Raw genomic sequence first — 12,266 nt, 5'->3', positions numbered from 1 at the left:
TCGCTGAGGGTGTCGAGGTCGGCACACCCTGCGGTAAGACATCTGACACCTGGGGAGAGCGGTTGGGAGAGCGGAAGAGTTGTTGGGCAGCCTGGGGTGACACTTGACCAGATCCTCGTGAGGATTCTCTCAGTGTGAGTACGAATAGCCGGGCGGATGGCACCGTCAGCCGGGGGTTTGCTGCTGTTCCACCACACGAAAGCGACTCTGGCTGAAGCCGAGGTGAGATTGTGGCCTGCCCTACCGTACCTTGCTTGAAGATGTTTATTTCGCAGCGCCCACCCGAACGAGGAAGGCCATGCTGACACATGGGGCCGCGCCGACTTGATGATTGTACGTAAGTCCGGGGGCCATGAATAGCATCTGTTTGTCACGGCCCGTAAGAGGAGACATGTTGCGCGCAGACTGCGAGAGACAATGTGGTACGCATTTTGGAGTCTGGGATGGCAGACGGCGGTGACAACGGGGGCGGAAGGAGGGAGCTACAGCCATGACGTACTGTTTTGCGGGGGTACCCTGGGCATGATGCCCCGGCAGCAGGCAAGCAAGGTGTCTCTCACTCGCTGTGCGATGCCATCGTGATCAGCTCCCGCTCGTCCCCCAGCTTCCAAGCCCCTCTCTCTCGGAACACCCGCCTTGTTCTGCCACCCAGTGGAAGCTTCCATCGGTCCCGCCACGGAGTTGCGCCGTGACCACCTCCCGGCTCCAGCAAATAAATACAAAGACACTTCCCACTCTCGACCTCAGCTCAGTCAGGGTCGCGTGTCTCGAAACAGCCCACCAACGACCGATCCAACCGACTAGCTGCGCTCGCATCGCCAACACGTGTGTATCCAGCCGGCCTAACCAGCAAAGACACAGTCGCGATCCACGAAGGCGGACGGCTCAAGACCCCCCATCAGCCCGGCCCAACAGCTGCACGACGGCTCTCCCTCGGCTTTGCACCACTCAGCTGCACGTCGCACGCAGCACGCTTCCACCCCTTACATCGAATTCCGCCAGTGCCAGTCGAACCCGACGCCGGTTCTGGCTGCCGCTCTCCCGCATCCGCTTCTGTCAAGCCTCCAGCTTTTACCCAGCTGGTTCCCCCTGTGGCAGACGTTCTGGCGCAACCCCGGCACACCATCTCGATCCGCGGTACCGCCTCTAATTCGCCCGTGCAAGGCTCAACCGCATATCCTGGGCTCGAATCAGGAACCGGCCTACATTTTTAGTTGGTCATTCCGCCAGGGCGCAGTTTGCACCCAGCGAATGACGCAGCCCTCTGCCGCCAGAACTGTCATCGTCAGAAATCGACTCACTCCCGTCCGTACCTGCCAGCCAGCCCGAGGTGTCTCGTGGCATCCTCCTACTTGACCGCGTGACGGCACAACGTCTTTCTGCCTGACTTGGCCACTTCGGTTCCCTTTCCCACTCTCGCGAACCATTGAACCCGCTGTTTAAATACTCTTTCACGGGCTACCATTGACTAACGCAGTCAACGAACCCACCGACCTGTCTCTGGCATTCGAAACGAACCCCTCGAGTTGACACAAACCGACCTTCGATGCCCCGCTAGTGGGCCTGGTCCGAACTGCATAGCTTCACTCCGATATCTGTCCGCCCAACATGACTTCCAACAAAGCTCGATCCCCTAGAAGGGGGCGACCTTTGCCCAACATTGATCAGAGCAACCCTCCGTCCAAGACGAACAGCACCCAGACTCGCACGTTGTCCGGCAGCACAGCTCGGAACGGCTCGACTGTGCGTGACAAGGGAATCGCCAGCGAACGATCTCCGCTTCTGTCTCCGAGCAGCGACGAAGATGGTTTCACCGACGGTAACACGGTCATGGAGGAGCAGGACGACTTGCAGCAGACAAAGAGCGTGTGGTACCTTATCCTCCTGACCATCAGCATTGGCGGTCTGCAGATCGCATGGTCCGTCGAGCTGTCTAATGGATCACCGTATTTGCTCTCTCTTGGCCTCAGCAAGTCGTTGATGGCCTTGGTGTGGATTGCAGGTCCGCTTACCGGTACGTTGGTTCAGCCCTATGTCGGCATGCTGAGCGACAACTGCCGACTGCCGTGGGGAAAGCGGAAACCGTTTATGGTCGGCGGGGCCATCGCAACCATGGTGTCGCTGATGTTCTTGGCTTGGACGAGGGAAATTGTCGGCGGCTTCTTGGGGATTTTTGGAGCCGATCCGGAGTCCCAGGGAGTCAAGACCGCCATTATTTGCGTCGCTGTGGTCGGCATCTATGTACTCGATTTCGCCATCAACACCGTGCAGGCCGCCATTCGAGCCTTCATCGTGGACTGCGCACCTGCTCACCAACAGGAGGCGGCCAATGCCATGGCAAGTCGCATTACCGGTTTCGGCAACATTGTCGGATATATCGCGGGCTACATCGATTTGCCGAAATACGTCTGGTTTTTGGGTGACACCCAGTTCAAGGTGCTCTGCGCCATCGCCAGCATCGCCTTGGCGTCGACCATCCTAGTAAGCACAACATTGATCCACGAGCGGGACCCCCGACTCGAGGGCCCGCCGGCGCAGAGCAAGGCTGGCGTCCTTCCATTCTTTGGGAAGATCTTTACCTCCATCAAGCGTCTGCCGCCTCAGGTTATGAGAGTCTGTCAGGTTCAATTCTGCGCTTGGGTTGGCTTCTTCCCCTTGCTATTCTATACCTCTTCGTACATTGGCGAGATCTACGTTGAGCCCTTCCTCGAGAAGAACCCGCACATGGCCCCGGAAGAGCTCGACAAGCTGTACGAGCAGGCAACGAGAGTCGGGACGTTTGCTCTCCTCATCAACTCCATCGTCAGCTTGGCCACAAACGTCTTCCTGCCCTTCTTTATCGCTCCTACCTACGACAGCCACCCCGTCCTCTGCGACGTACCGGGGGAGACGGATGCTGCTCCGAAGGACTTCGACAGCGAGAAGCCATCTTTCCTAGATCGTCTCCAGATCCCAGGCTTCACGCTCAAGAGGGCTTGGTTCATGTCGCTGTGGCTCTTCGCAGGTGCCATGTTCTGCACCGTCATCGTGCGCACAGTCGAAGCAGCGACAGCATTGATCGGCCTAGTCGGCATTACTTGGGCCATGACTCTGTGGGCTCCGTGGGCCATTATCAGCGCAGAGATCAGCCGCCGAGACGCGGTACTGCGTGCCAGGCAACGACACTTGAGCCCAAGCAGGCGCTCAGATGGCCCAGCTTCCCCGTCCCTCAACTCCATCGCCGACTCCGACCGATCTGTTCTCAGCGAGGGCGAGGAGACCGACCAGGCGGGCGTCATCCTCGGCATCCACAACATGGCCATTGCCGCGCCGCAGATCATCGCCACTGTCGGCTCCAGCATCATCTTCAAGATCTGGCAGAAGCCCCGTGGCACTCCCGGCGACCACTCCATGGCCATTGTTCTGGCCCTGGGAGGTATTGCCGTGCTTGTCTCGTCCTTTTTTGTGGCGGCTATCAAGGAAAGCTCATCCTTGCCCGCGGACGCCATGGTCGCTGCAGAGGAGGGCGATTCCACCGGTGGACGCAGTCGCCCAGGAACGGGCCATGTCCGCAACAAGAGCTACGAGCAGCTCCCGCGCGTCAGCATCAAGCGCGCGACACTCACGAGAAACAAGAGTTTTGGTGGTGCCGAGTACTAAATTACTCGGCTCAATTTCACTCGTTAGGCGTTGGGACTGGAGGGGTCACAGGCGGGTGGCATCCCAGGTTGGTTTGGAACATTGGAAACATGCAAGGAGTTTTGGGTATACCTACAATGAATGACGGTGGGAAGGGCTCCGCCAATCTTTTCTTTTTTCAATGACAGCGCGAGGCCTTGGAGCAACTGGGAAAATTGAAGGCAGGATTCCTTGTTTTTACCCCACCAGACACCTTAGAATGATGTAAGGGGAGCCATGAGATGTAGACCATACACAGAAGCAGCACAATTTCTGCTTAGAATGATGAGGCACACAGCCAATACGACATACCATTATGAATCACATTATTGCAGTCACATTTTGCACAGGACTTATCATGGTGACGAGCTCTCCAATTATCCACAAATACCCGCGTTGTCTTTCGTACAATCATCCATCGAGAGATGTTCGTATTCCTTCATACATATTCACAAACTCAGGCTTGCTTTCGTTTCCGTAAAACTCGTGAGAGTCGTTTGGGAGGGAAAATCGCGCGACATGCTCCAACCGTTATAAGATAGATGTCGTCCCTTTCAGGGGAAAGGAGGCGACGGGTCCGAGAAAGAAAAGAAACAGAGACAAGAATTCCACGCCCGTAAACTCCTTTCGGGGCCTGCTTGCGACAGCAGGGACACCCGACCCAATGCAATCTTTTTTGTACTTTGTGCCGTCAACCATGAAAAAGGAGAAGAGGGTGAAGAAGCAGTCGTATCGCCGTAGCCGGAGTGCCAGTCTTCCCTGAAATATCGCGATTCAAAGATGGGACAGCAGCCAACCCAATGCCAAAAAGGGACCGTGGTCATACTTACCGCCCGGGCGAGGGGGGTGTTACATCAAAATGTCGTGTCGGTCGTGAACGCCGTCGCCGTCGCTGTTGACCGGCGTTCTAGTCGTACATGTCCACTCCTCCCGCCGGCGGGCGGCTCGCGCTGCTCCGTCTTCGCTCCTGTCTTCTCCTCCTCCGGTTGTGTTCCGCGGCGGATCCCGTGGGGTTCAGGCCGGCCGGCGGTACGGCGGGTGAGGGGCTCATCTGGCTCCAGGTGCCGTGCGTGTGCTCGCTGCCGATGCTAGAGACAGAGGGGTTTGCGCCGCCGGTCGGTCCGGAGTAGTAGGCCGAGTCCTTCGGTTTCCGGCCCGCCGCGAAAGCCGGATTGGGGGGCGGGAGGGCGTCGCCTGCCTCGGCCATCTGCTCGGCCGCGGCCTCTGCTCTCCTCTGGCTCGAGTCACGGCGGTAGCGGCGTCCGCTGCCGACGTCGGTGCCGGAGAGACTGCTCACCGAGGTGCCGCGCCGTCTTCGGTGGTCGCGCTTGGATGCGGCGGCTTCTTCCTCGGTCAGCCTGCGCAGCGTGACGTTGCGGTCTTTATCGTCGTGAACCTTGACCTTGACGCTGACGGGCGCCAAAGTGGATTGGCCGAAGCGCTCAGACTCTGCGCGACGACGCTGCTCCTCCTTGGCTGCGAGGGCACTCGCTGAGGCGACGGCGGCCGCTGCTGCCTCATCGCCAGCCCTCCTGCGTTTGGCAGAATCACGGCGCTGCGGTCGACCGCTGGGAGATCCGTACACATCATTCTCGGACTCGCGGCTGAGGATGCCCTGCGGGTCTGGCGGCATCGCAGGCATGCTGACGGAGTCGGGGTAGCCGGCACCTGCACCGGGAGGCGTTCTCGGGGGGCGGGCAGAGTACGGCGGCATCGGGGGGCCCCCTCCGTAGCCGGTTCCGGAAGGACGGGGCTCAAGCTCGGAGGATTCGGTCAATTCGGTGATCTCTGTACTGATGGCGGACATGGGAGGTCTCGGGCGGCGACCACCACTGGCGCGGCGAGAGGAGCGCCTGTCGCGGGACGGGGAGGACATGCCGTCTCCCGTGTATCTTGAGCCCGAAACGCCTGACCTCATCTCTTCCTCGTCCCTGATTCTCTGCTCTTCGGCCTTCTTGTTCTTGCGGTCGGCCATCTTCTTGGCGAACCATCCCAAGCCCAGACCAGCCAAGATGCCCTTACCGGCCCCGCCCGAGGGCGGCGGCTCATCCCTACGTCTAGACGGGCTCACATACGACGAGTACTCGGAATCTTCGAAGCTGTACTGTGACCTGGTCCTGGCGTGAGGGGGTCGGTTCGTGCGAGACTCAGCGGCGCTGAGAGCCTGAGCGGCCATGACGGGGTTTCCAGGGGGCGGCAGGATGGAACCCTCGCGGGGTCTTCGTGCGGGCGGCGGGGTGTCTTCGGTCCAGTCGGTGTAGTCGGTGAACTCACTCTGGGCGGGGTAGCTTCGACTCGGGCGGCGGCGTTGAGGAGTCTCGGTCGAGACGGCAGAGTATTCCTCGTCGTGCGGTCGGCTCTTCTCCTTCTTCTTCATCAGGCCGGACAGAAGCTTTCCTGCGCCAATACCAGCACCGACACCGAACAACGTCTTCATAAAGCCGCCTCCTTCCTTCTTCTTGTCATCCCGGCGTGAATCAATGTCCGTGTACTTTTCGCTCTCAAAGTAGCTTGCGGAATCTCTGCGCGAGGGGAGGTAACTTTGCGAGCCCCGTCTGGAACCGACAACCTCTGGCCCACGGCTGCGGCTTCGCGATCGCGATCTCTCCCGGCTGAGCTCCTTCTCCTTCTCCTTGTGCTTCTTGCGACCGAACAAGGCGGCCAGGGTGGCACCAGCTGCGAGAGGCGCCACCCATCTGTTGCTCTTGGTCTTCTCCGTGTGGACATCACTGTAGTACTCTGAGTCGTAAGACACGCCGCTCGGTCCCTCGGACCGTCCTCCACTGATGTACGTCTCCCGGCCACGGTCATCGCCCTCGGCGCGGTAACTGAGGATGAAATAGAGCAAGAGCAAGAAGGCAACCCATAGGGAGTAGAGGATGAATGTGTACTTTGGGGAGCCGTAGAGCGTCAATCCAAGAGGCACCTGAATGAGACCAAGAAGTGCGATGAGCCGTCCGCTCCACCGATGAAACATCTTTCTGAGCGAGCGTCCCCTGATGTTCCTCACGAGCCGGCCGCCGATGATCTGCAGGAGAAACATGATGAAGATTGCCAGGCCGATGGCGTGGTGCGGGTTCGTCCAGCTTCGTTCGGGGCCGACGGCGAACCAGCCCAAGGTAAATACGGCGACGAGCAAGAGCGCTCCCAGGATCTGTAGCTGGGCGTGGTAGGGTACAGCGTAACCGGGCTTTCTCGTGTAGAATCGAACCGTCAAGACGGAGAACGGGACGATGACAAGGAAGACAATGGCTCCCATGACACCATGAGCGAGAATGAGGGTGTGGTACTGAGCGACTGTCGAGAAGCGATTGCCCATACCTAGGGTGGTCAGTGTTAGTGGAGTGTCATCATCGAAAACCCGGCCGGGATGTATTCACCATTGTATTGCATCGTCTCGAAATTGAGACCTTGGAGGTTGGGCAGCAAGAAGGTGTTCTTCTCAAAGTCCCAGGTTCCGTCGCCGACCGTCATGGTGTTGGAGTCGTAGGTAGCGACGCCCGGCGCCGAGAACCCTTCTGCCGGCGCCATGATGGCGACGACGAGCGGAGGAGTCCTTCAGACGCGGGTGGGAGGTGTTGAAGAATGCGGGAAACCCGTTTGGCGTCTTTATCGTGGCCGACTCTCGAGATGCTCAAAAGTAAAGGGACCCCGAGAAACGGAGAAACGGTTGCGTTTATCGTTTGGGTGGGATCCTGAAAGTCGGTCAGTGAGCCGGCCGGAGGTGCAAGTGGGGGAAGTTTCGGTGTTGGCGTCTGCGCTGGAATGTTTGAAGCAGAACATGCGCCCTACCCCCAAAGGAAAGATAAGGTGTCGGGAGGTTGGGAACAAAGAAAATATTCAGGATGAACCCGAAGACTTGTGTCACTACCTTAGCGACGAGAGACTAGGTTTCTCCAAGAGAAAAAGAGAGTGGGTTCGTCCTGTCTGTGAGCTCACCAGGTGGTCGCTGACAACCCAGCCGGACCTGCAGCGTGGTTGCGCGGGGTAACCGGGTCGCCCTTGGCGCCGAATCCTGGCTCCACAGCGGGCAACGGGCAGCGGGTGTGGTGGAGCCCAGCCTATCGATAGGCCACTTGGGGACAACGGGTTAGTGTCCCCGGTGGCTGGCAAGCTCTTATCGGCACGTGACCGCCCGAACTGATCGCCCGAGCTCTTCCAAGGTTTCCAAGGCTGGTTTCCGTCCAAGACGTCAGCGTCCGTATTGTCCTGGGCAACCATGCTCTTTTCCCCAGGGTTCAGCTCCTTTTTAAAGTGCAAAACCGTTGTCCCATGTTCGCTCCGAGAAGCAGCTGCGGACTTTCGACGAACACCGTCAGCCTCAGCTGGGCACGCACAAATGGTGCGTTCGCCTCCGGGGCGGTGTGCCACGTGTCTGCGGTGAGCTGGCAACGGCCATTCTGTCTGGCCCGGCCCTCTCTGCGTTATACGAATTTCTGAGATGGAAAGCGGGTTCGAGCGAAGAAGGGATGACAATTGGAGGCGCAGAGACTCGAGGTTTTGAAACAGGCGGTGGGCGAACATCCCTGCTCAGGTACCAACGGCTACTGCAGAGTACCCGAACGGATCAAAGATCTCGACCTACCTCCCCGCTGTTAGCTTTCTTTTCTCCCCAAGACGGGCCGGCCATTCCACCCTTCGAATGAGTCACGTTGAGAAGATCGTGTCTGCGCAGCAAGTCATCACCGATTTGTGTCTCGCTGTCCGTCATCTCGAGCTACTCGCTCGTCAGGCAAGTCATCGCCTGAGGGGAACAAATAGCGGGTCTAGCTGAATCGCAGACTCGGGTGACGGTGTTCTCGATGTGCGATATATCGAGAACGATATCAAGAGGTCCTGTGAGGAAGAGTGATCTGCCTTCACAGCCACATTTAAAGGGCTCATATCCATGACTGTTGGTTTCGTCGAAATGCGATACTTGGTGCTGTCTGCGAGGCTCGTTCTCGTGGCTCGTTCTCGTTTTCGCAGTCGGTCGGGTCAGTGGCTGATGATGGCCTCGTCAACACAATGCTAACTTCCATTGCGCCAAGGGGCAATTTTAAGCATCGCCGTGTTGAGGTTTTGCTAGGAAATAGGCAAGATTTGATTCGAAAATGGAAGGGAGGCGTGGTGCTCAGCGTGAAAGTAGAATGTTTGAATGATTGATATAAAGGCCTGCCTATTATTTGAAATGTTACTGATATTGAGTATCGAGCATCGTCTTCACAGATTCATCCTCCCTCATATCATTCATCTTCCAAATTCTCCTTCAGATCAATTCCACAATGCATATTCCTTCCATGATCATCGTTGGCCTGGCCCCTTTGGCCTATAGCTTCCCTCACTTTGCCAACTCTGGCGTTGGACACTCAATCCGGCCGCCAGCGATCAAGTCTGGAAACGGAACCGGACGTCTGACGCCAAATCACTTCTTCTGGAAAGCTCCGGGACCTGGCGATCGTATGTCTGAATCTGTCTCGACGGGTACACTTGAACGTGCTAACAGAATCAACGCAGAGCGTTCCCCATGCCCGACGATGAACACCCTCGCAAACCATGGCTTCGTTCCCCACGACGGCCGAAACATTACGCTCGACAAGCTCACAAAGGGGGTCAAGGATGCATTGAACGTGGCCGAATCCCGGGCTCTCAACATCTTTGAGACTGCTCTTGTAGTCAACCCCGTTCCCAACGCCACGGTAAGAGAAGCATCTGCATCGCTCCGAGAGGGCGGGCTGACCAAGGCCGCAACAGTTCTCGACCTCGAGATGCTCCATGTCCACAATGTCATCGAACATGACGGCAGTCTCTCCCGCCGCGATGCCGTCTTCGACCCCACCAACTCCTTTGACAAGGGGACCTTTGACAACTTTGTGAGCTATTTTGGAGACGAGCAGGCCATCAACACGTCAATCATGGCCAACGCTCGTGCCAGACATGCCCTTGACATGAGCGAGATCAACCCAGGCTTCTCTATCACCCAAGAACAGATTCCGGTCATCGTCGGCGAGAACGCCTTCATGCTGGCCATTTTTGGCCATCCGGAAAACCCGGTAGCGAATAGGTCATTCATGGAGTACTTCTTTAGTAAGTTATTGTGGTCCCACGCCGGTCTTCGATATATTCTAATCATCCATAGGGAACGAGCGGTTGCCAGTTGAGCTTGGCTGGACTCCGAGCGACACTCCGATTGACACCACGCTGGGCCAGTTCGTGCAGGATATTATTGCTCAGAGTCCTCCCGATGTGCCCCTCACATTTACCCCGCAGTCGTCTGTTTGAACACGGCGTGGAATCTCGGGAAAAGGTAAAAGATTGTTGAGTTCGCTATGCATATTATCGACGTCTGATGGATGTTGTACACGACATATATCTCCATCTCTATAGTTGATGAACAGGCAGTCCAACATTTTTATATCTCTCTATATAGTAGATGCATGATTGACCTTTAATTTTATAAACCTTGAACTCGATTTTACCACTTTCTGCCCACGAATCTTGAGTAAAGTCTTGCCGTTTATGAACGCTGCAGAAGGACGACCCGAAGTCGTGTAGCATTTTGTGCACGCTTCATCAGAACAACCCAAAGCCCAGGAGACAAATTGGTACTTTAGCAAACTGACAGATGGTGCAAACCAATCGGCCTCCGGCTTGGGATGCCGCTTGAATCTGTCCCTCGCCGGCATGGATAAGGTGATGTACTCTCTCAACCCCCTCAACTCTGGAGGGCCAGTTTCGGTCGGACACCAGCGACAGCTGCCCGATTTGTAAAGATCCCCGAACAGCCCACTGTAGAAGTCTTCTAATTGTTTCAACAAGCAATCAACTTCGTCAGCTCTGCGCGGGCCTTCCCTCCACGGATTCGTCCATGAATCCCTCCATCTGAATGTCAGGATATCGCCGGAGGGTCTTTTCGTTGCGGGCTGAGGAAGATACCCAGAACTCACGGTGATGGTACCCGTCTTTATATACTCAAGCATATGATGCCCTCCACAATGCTCCAGTCTAGTTCCTCTTGGCCAGAAGTTTTGGGGGTGTTCTTGAAGAGCAAGCCCCTCGGCTTCGGCGGATGCTCGAAGGTTACCTTCGCATCGTAGGGGCCTCTCGATGTTCCATAAAGCAGAGGAAACATGATGCAATCGTAGGAGCGTATCGGCTTTTGAGCGTTCCTAGCCCAAGGCAAGACTTCGTCGCGCTCCCAGAACGGTGTACCCGGTTGACCATCGGCTTTTCTGGTCTCGCTGAAATGTATGCCGAATGAGCCCGCGTAATTGCCCAGACGATCGACGACTTCGGCTGCATCGCAGACCATTGCGAGCAAGACGAGAAGTGCAGCTCTGTGGTTTCCATCTGGAGGAGCCTGTATGGAGACAACCACCTCTTTGGGGTTGTAGTGTTTGAGGGCCTTGACGAAGACGGAGCGCGTGTTCTTGATCGACCACATTGACGTTCTGTGGCGAATCCCTCGTTTCTCAGGTCCTTCGTCCACCGCCCAGGTGGCCTGGATCCTCAAAGCTGAGCCTCTTATGAACTCTGAGTCGACAAAGACGCACAGCTTGTCGATGTCAATACGCTCGCAGTCGTGCTTCTCGTCGGGAGCGGGAGCTGGTTTTCCGAGGCGGCAGTTGCAGCGAACACGTCTGCGAGGCAGACGGTCAAGGATATCGGATCTCAGCTGGGAGTTGGTATGAAGAAGACTTGTGTGATCTTCTTCCTTGCTCAACATGTCCCATATGTGGTTGCGCGTCTCTTGAGGAAGGATCGAGAACGGGGACGCCATCGTTGCTGTGTCCATTATTGCTGTGTTCATCGTTGCTGTGTGCCTTGCTCGGGGTCTATAAATGTGCCGTTCGGGGGCAATGCGACAGATGCTTTCTTTTCGAATTTACTAAAAGTTAAAGGCTTGGTACATACAAGCTTGTATATTCAATCGGAGAACCTTGATTCTCTAGGCGATGCAAAGGTGTGACTTCAAGGTAGCGTCACGATACAGTTTAAAATTTCTTGTCAACTCTATTTTATATGTCATCAGAGAGAGAAAAGGAAACATCGTCGTCCTATCGTCTCTTTCATTGTAGACTTTCTCGCCTGCCATCTCCGTTTACTGCCTCTAACTAAAGGAAGCAAACACGCGATAATCTTGGGTATCTTGAGACGACAAATTGATACTGGGGACCTTATTGTATGAAAGGCGGTGGAAGTCATAGACACAGGCACCTTGCCCAGGTTCGGGTCAGTCAGACACTGGTGCTAGCGAATGGTTGAGGATGGATCAGGGCACAATTTCTCACGGAACGTCGACAGACAATTGAAGATACGGGATTAAGGTCTACCGAGACATTGGACATCCAAAACATAGATGATTTGCATGTGACGTTTTCGTCAATCACGCAAAGCAGGATAAGTCCAGATGCGGAAACCTTTCAGACATTGGCAAACTGGAGCAGCTGTAGTCGGTAAGCGGTTGGCGCTTCTTTGGACGGCCGATCAAAACAAGACATTTTAGCGGCAAATCAAATTCGCTTTTCAGTACAAGATCGGCAGCCACTGAAGCTTGAGGCTCTAGGAACTAACTCCGGTGACGTTGACCCGTTTGCTGGTAGATGGAAGGTCTCAGATCTGAAGACAAG

At 56.2% G+C, this 12,266-nt stretch overlaps 4 protein-coding genes across 4 annotated transcripts; 2 read left to right on the top strand and 2 right to left on the bottom strand.

Moving 5' to 3' along the window:
- Positions 1 to 1,608: 1,608 nt before the first annotated feature.
- Positions 1,609 to 3,639, top strand: sut1-0 (General alpha-glucoside permease; the record flags this gene model as incomplete). Its single annotated transcript, XM_037316626.1, has 1 exon — positions 1,609 to 3,639. One exon carries the CDS (start codon positions 1,609 to 1,611, stop codon positions 3,637 to 3,639), a length of 2,031 nt encoding a protein of 676 aa, XP_037184609.1.
- Positions 3,640 to 4,564: 925 nt separating this feature from the next.
- Positions 4,565 to 7,188, bottom strand: CGCA056_v001365 (uncharacterized protein; the record flags this gene model as incomplete). Its single annotated transcript, XM_037316625.1, has 2 exons — positions 4,565 to 6,978; positions 7,038 to 7,188. The coding sequence occupies 2 exons, from the start codon at positions 7,186 to 7,188 to the stop codon at positions 4,565 to 4,567; spliced, it is 2,565 nt and encodes an 854-aa protein (XP_037184606.1).
- A 1,733-nt stretch (positions 7,189 to 8,921) lies between these two features.
- CGCA056_v001364 (putative sterigmatocystin biosynthesis peroxidase stcC) lies at positions 8,922 to 9,918 on the top strand (the record flags this gene model as incomplete). Its single annotated transcript, XM_037316624.1, has 3 exons — positions 8,922 to 9,096; positions 9,154 to 9,723; positions 9,776 to 9,918. 3 exons carry the CDS (start codon positions 8,922 to 8,924, stop codon positions 9,916 to 9,918), a joined length of 888 nt encoding a protein of 295 aa, XP_037184607.1.
- Positions 9,919 to 10,600: 682 nt separating this feature from the next.
- CGCA056_v001363 (uncharacterized protein) lies at positions 10,601 to 11,080 on the bottom strand (the record flags this gene model as incomplete). The annotated part of the gene is made up of 1 exon (XM_037316623.1): positions 10,601 to 11,080. The coding sequence occupies one exon, from the start codon at positions 11,078 to 11,080 to the stop codon at positions 10,601 to 10,603; it is 480 nt and encodes a 159-aa protein (XP_037184604.1).
- Between the last annotated feature and the right edge of the window lie 1,186 nt (positions 11,081 to 12,266).

The sequence above is a fragment of the Colletotrichum aenigma genome, assembly GCF_013390185.1.
Source record: "Colletotrichum aenigma strain Cg56 chromosome Unknown KSG_Cg56_contig01, whole genome shotgun sequence".
NCBI lineage: Eukaryota > Fungi > Ascomycota > Sordariomycetes > Glomerellales > Glomerellaceae > Colletotrichum > Colletotrichum aenigma.
The sequence above is the reverse complement of the archived record's forward strand: the minus strand, read 5'-3'. Positions and strand labels throughout refer to the sequence as shown.